The sequence below is a fragment of the Psittacula echo genome (genome assembly GCF_963264785.1).
Source record: "Psittacula echo genome assembly, chromosome: 5".
NCBI classification, from domain to species: domain Eukaryota; kingdom Metazoa; phylum Chordata; class Aves; order Psittaciformes; family Psittacidae; genus Psittacula; species Psittacula echo.
In genome coordinates, this window is record NC_137739.1 from 60,395,579 (window position 1) to 60,398,948 (window position 3,370).

Sequence of the window (3,370 nt, forward strand, 5' to 3'; positions counted from 1 at the left end):
ATAGGAAGAAAATAATAAAAAACATTCTTTATTAAACACATCCCCTAAGTACTTCTAATATTGCACTCTCAACACTCTCAGAGTAGTTTCCAGACAAACATTAGAATATATTCCTTTTAGAAACTGATGACAAGCAGGGCTGTTTTATAATGACATATTTGAGACACCAGCAATAGATTTGCTGCCTAGAGAATCTTTTGACATTTAACAAACAAAACCAAACAACCCAAACCTGATCATCCTGCTGGAAGTTATCAGCTCCAGGCTGCAGAGACAGAAGTATTTCAAGAAAGGTTTGAAACCAGTGAAGTGAAAGGACAAGGCAATGTTCATGGCATAACAGTTACAGATACAAGAAGGTATGATGAGCAGAAGTATCATACAGGATGCATTAGTATAATACAGGAAAAAAAAAACCCAAACAAACAAACTAAAGAGGAGATGGTGGTAAAATACTGCTATAGACCACAACAACCACGAATTGCCATTATCTCTGCTCATTCTTGTATTTTGTTTCTGTCTAAACCAGGAAACACAGATCATTCATACATCATATTTCTGATGTTGCATTTATTGAACAATGACCAAACCACAAGTTATACTATCTGTGCGAGCAGAATCCATTTACCAGTTTCCCTAACAACTGTATTTTTATTTAGTTGCCTGCATGGTCTATGCTGCACAAGACACACAAATTGCAAAGGACACAATCAAGCCTTAGCTAGGTGTAGTAGAATTCAGGTGTAACTAAACTTGTCTTTGAACACAGTGGCTCAGAAAAGCACATCAGTTCAAAGCACCTCACGTACTAACAACCTCCCAGTGAACAGATCAAGTTATTTATGCCCCTTGGAGCCAAGAGTTCTCATACTTTGGAAGTCAATAGGAGCCTTATGATGAGGTTCAACAGTCTGAGATTCAATAGTCAACCAACAGACTGAAGGACTCAACAGATGCTGGGCATCTTGTCCCAGAACATCTCATATTATTGGGCTGGCGAGTTTAGGAGGCTGCTTCTGGCGCAGTCTTTGCAGGCCTCACAACCAGCTGAGAGAGAAGTTATTTCAGAGTTATAGAAATACTTTTTTTTTTTTTTTTTAAAGTACATACGGGGACATTTAATTTGTTCTGTCTCCAGCCTTTTCAACATATGATGACAGCTTATAGAGAATTATTTTCTCTAGATGCTACAGGGACAAACAGAAAGCAGTCAAAGACAAATTCAACAGAACCACACAGCATGAGTACTAGCTTATTCTAGTCAATGGAGTCATCAGGACAACAGTTTTTGAGTGGTGCCACAAGGACGACAAAAACATGATTGTAACTGAACTGACCCAGTGTGTGCTTTCCTCACTATTGCCAAGGCCCAGGCATATCCAGAAACAACCTTGCTGTACTGCATTTCTAATAGCCTCTGAGAGGTAACACTGTAGTACATGAATGACTCGGATACACTCACATGGCCATAGCTGCAAATTTTAGATTAATGTTCTTTTTTGATGACTGCTATAGGCCGCCCATGTTAGTTGTGGAGAAGTCTTTGATTTCAGCACCATCAGATGATATTTGTAATAACCCTGGTCGTTGTTCATGCTGTGGCCTGTTGGGAGGTTCTGAAGCGTTCAGTGGATAGGATTCCTTTGCCTCAGGCCTCAGATACCCTAAACATGTTAAACAAGAGTCTCGCATCTTGGCAAAGTTCTGGTAAGTGCTTTCACTGGAAAAACAGTACAATACTGGATCAGCAACACAGTTAAAAGTAGTCAACAGGAGGGAAACATGGTAAATATTGAATATTTTCTCAGCAAATGAGCAGGTGTTCTCCAGCAAGCTTCGAACCACAAGTAGGATGTGATATGGTCCAAAGCAAACTAAAAAAATGAAAACAGTGCTTGAAACCAGGCGTTTAATTTGGATTTTCTTTTTCTTTTGAGTTCCGGGACTCTTGTGGACAACTCGTAAAATCCCACAGTAAGAGAAGGCCAGCAGGAAGAAGGGGAAAAGGAAGCCAGCAGAGAAGCGGTAGTAATTGACATTATGCTCCCATTCTTTGATGGGGTAATGCTCAAAGCAAACCACATGGCTATCAGCATCCATACTGACCTCCCCGTGTGTAAAGACAAAGCAGCATGTCATGATTTCCTTGGTCCAGATAATGATGCTCACAATCACAGCAGCCTTCATTGTCCGAAACTGCTGAAACCGAAAAGGGTGCACTACTGCGAGATAGCGATCAATGGAGATGCAGCAGAGGAAGCCCACACTGATATAGATATTCTCATACAAGATGATGCCGCAAATCTTGCACAGCAGCTCATCATAGGTCCAATTGTCATGCTGTAAAACATACTGAAGCCAAAAAGGCAAAGAAAATATGTAGAGCAGGTCTGCGATGGTCAAATTGCAAAGGTAGACACCCAATTCATTTTTAGCCTTGATCTGTAAATACCCATAGTACAGTGACAGGCAGTTAGCTGGCAAGCCAACTATAAATACAAATATGTACACCACAGGGGATAACATCTGGTGGATATCATGATTAATAGTGCACTTCTCAGTTGCATTCTCTGTGAAATTCACCATCTTCTACCTCTTCCTGTGGATCACTCATCAGGATCCTGAGTGAACAGATGTAAAATTTAATTTCATCCAGTTTCATACATCATTTATTTCTTCCACAGACCTTTAGGCTGAAGTGATGTCTTGCTGCAGGATGTTAATAACCTGAAGGTAGAACACATGAAAATCTTCAGAAAGGATACGATTGTCAAAATATATAGCATGGCTTTCAGTAAGCTGCATTTTCCTAGCCTTACATTTCTTATAGTCTTTGATAGAAGATAAAGCCTGTCTGGAAGTCATGATTCATATGAGTAAGCCCTAGTTCTTACCAGGAAAGTATCAGAAAATTGTGTGTTCAGGAATCCCAAAGCAAATGACAAACATTTGTTGTTTTAGCTTTGCAAGTGTCTAAAAGGTGAAGAAATATCATCTGCTTTGCAGATGAAGCACAAAAGCAGTAATCTGATTTGTCCATGATGGAAAAAATGTCCCTGGTGAACCAGCAGTCCACTCAGACTTCCTCAGAAGATGCAGGGTGCACAAAACAGTTGATTTTTAATTTCTATTTCTTAAATTTCCTTTTAGATACCATGGAATAGGCAGTTGAACTCATCAGGATGAAAAAAAATAAAAAAGGAATTTTTAGCAGTTTCTCTTACAGTTACGTAGAAGCACAATCCTGAAAGCAAGCTGTCATTCTCTCCCAAAAGGACCCTGTAAAAATCTGGCACAAATTACCCTCATGGTCTCAGTCCTACAGGATATGCTATTACAGATTCCTTATTTGCCATCAACAGTCATTTAC

General features: G+C 39.6%; 1 protein-coding gene across 1 annotated transcript; it reads right to left on the reverse strand.

The window, feature by feature from the left end:
- Positions 1-766: 766 nt before the first annotated feature.
- GPR68 (G protein-coupled receptor 68) lies at positions 767-2,586 on the reverse strand (the record flags this gene model as incomplete). Its single annotated transcript, XM_080618742.1, has 1 exon — positions 767-2,586. One exon carries the CDS (start codon positions 2,584-2,586, stop codon positions 1,510-1,512), a length of 1,077 nt encoding a protein of 358 aa, XP_080474868.1. The 3' UTR covers positions 767-1,509.
- Positions 2,587-3,370: the final 784 nt, after the last annotated feature.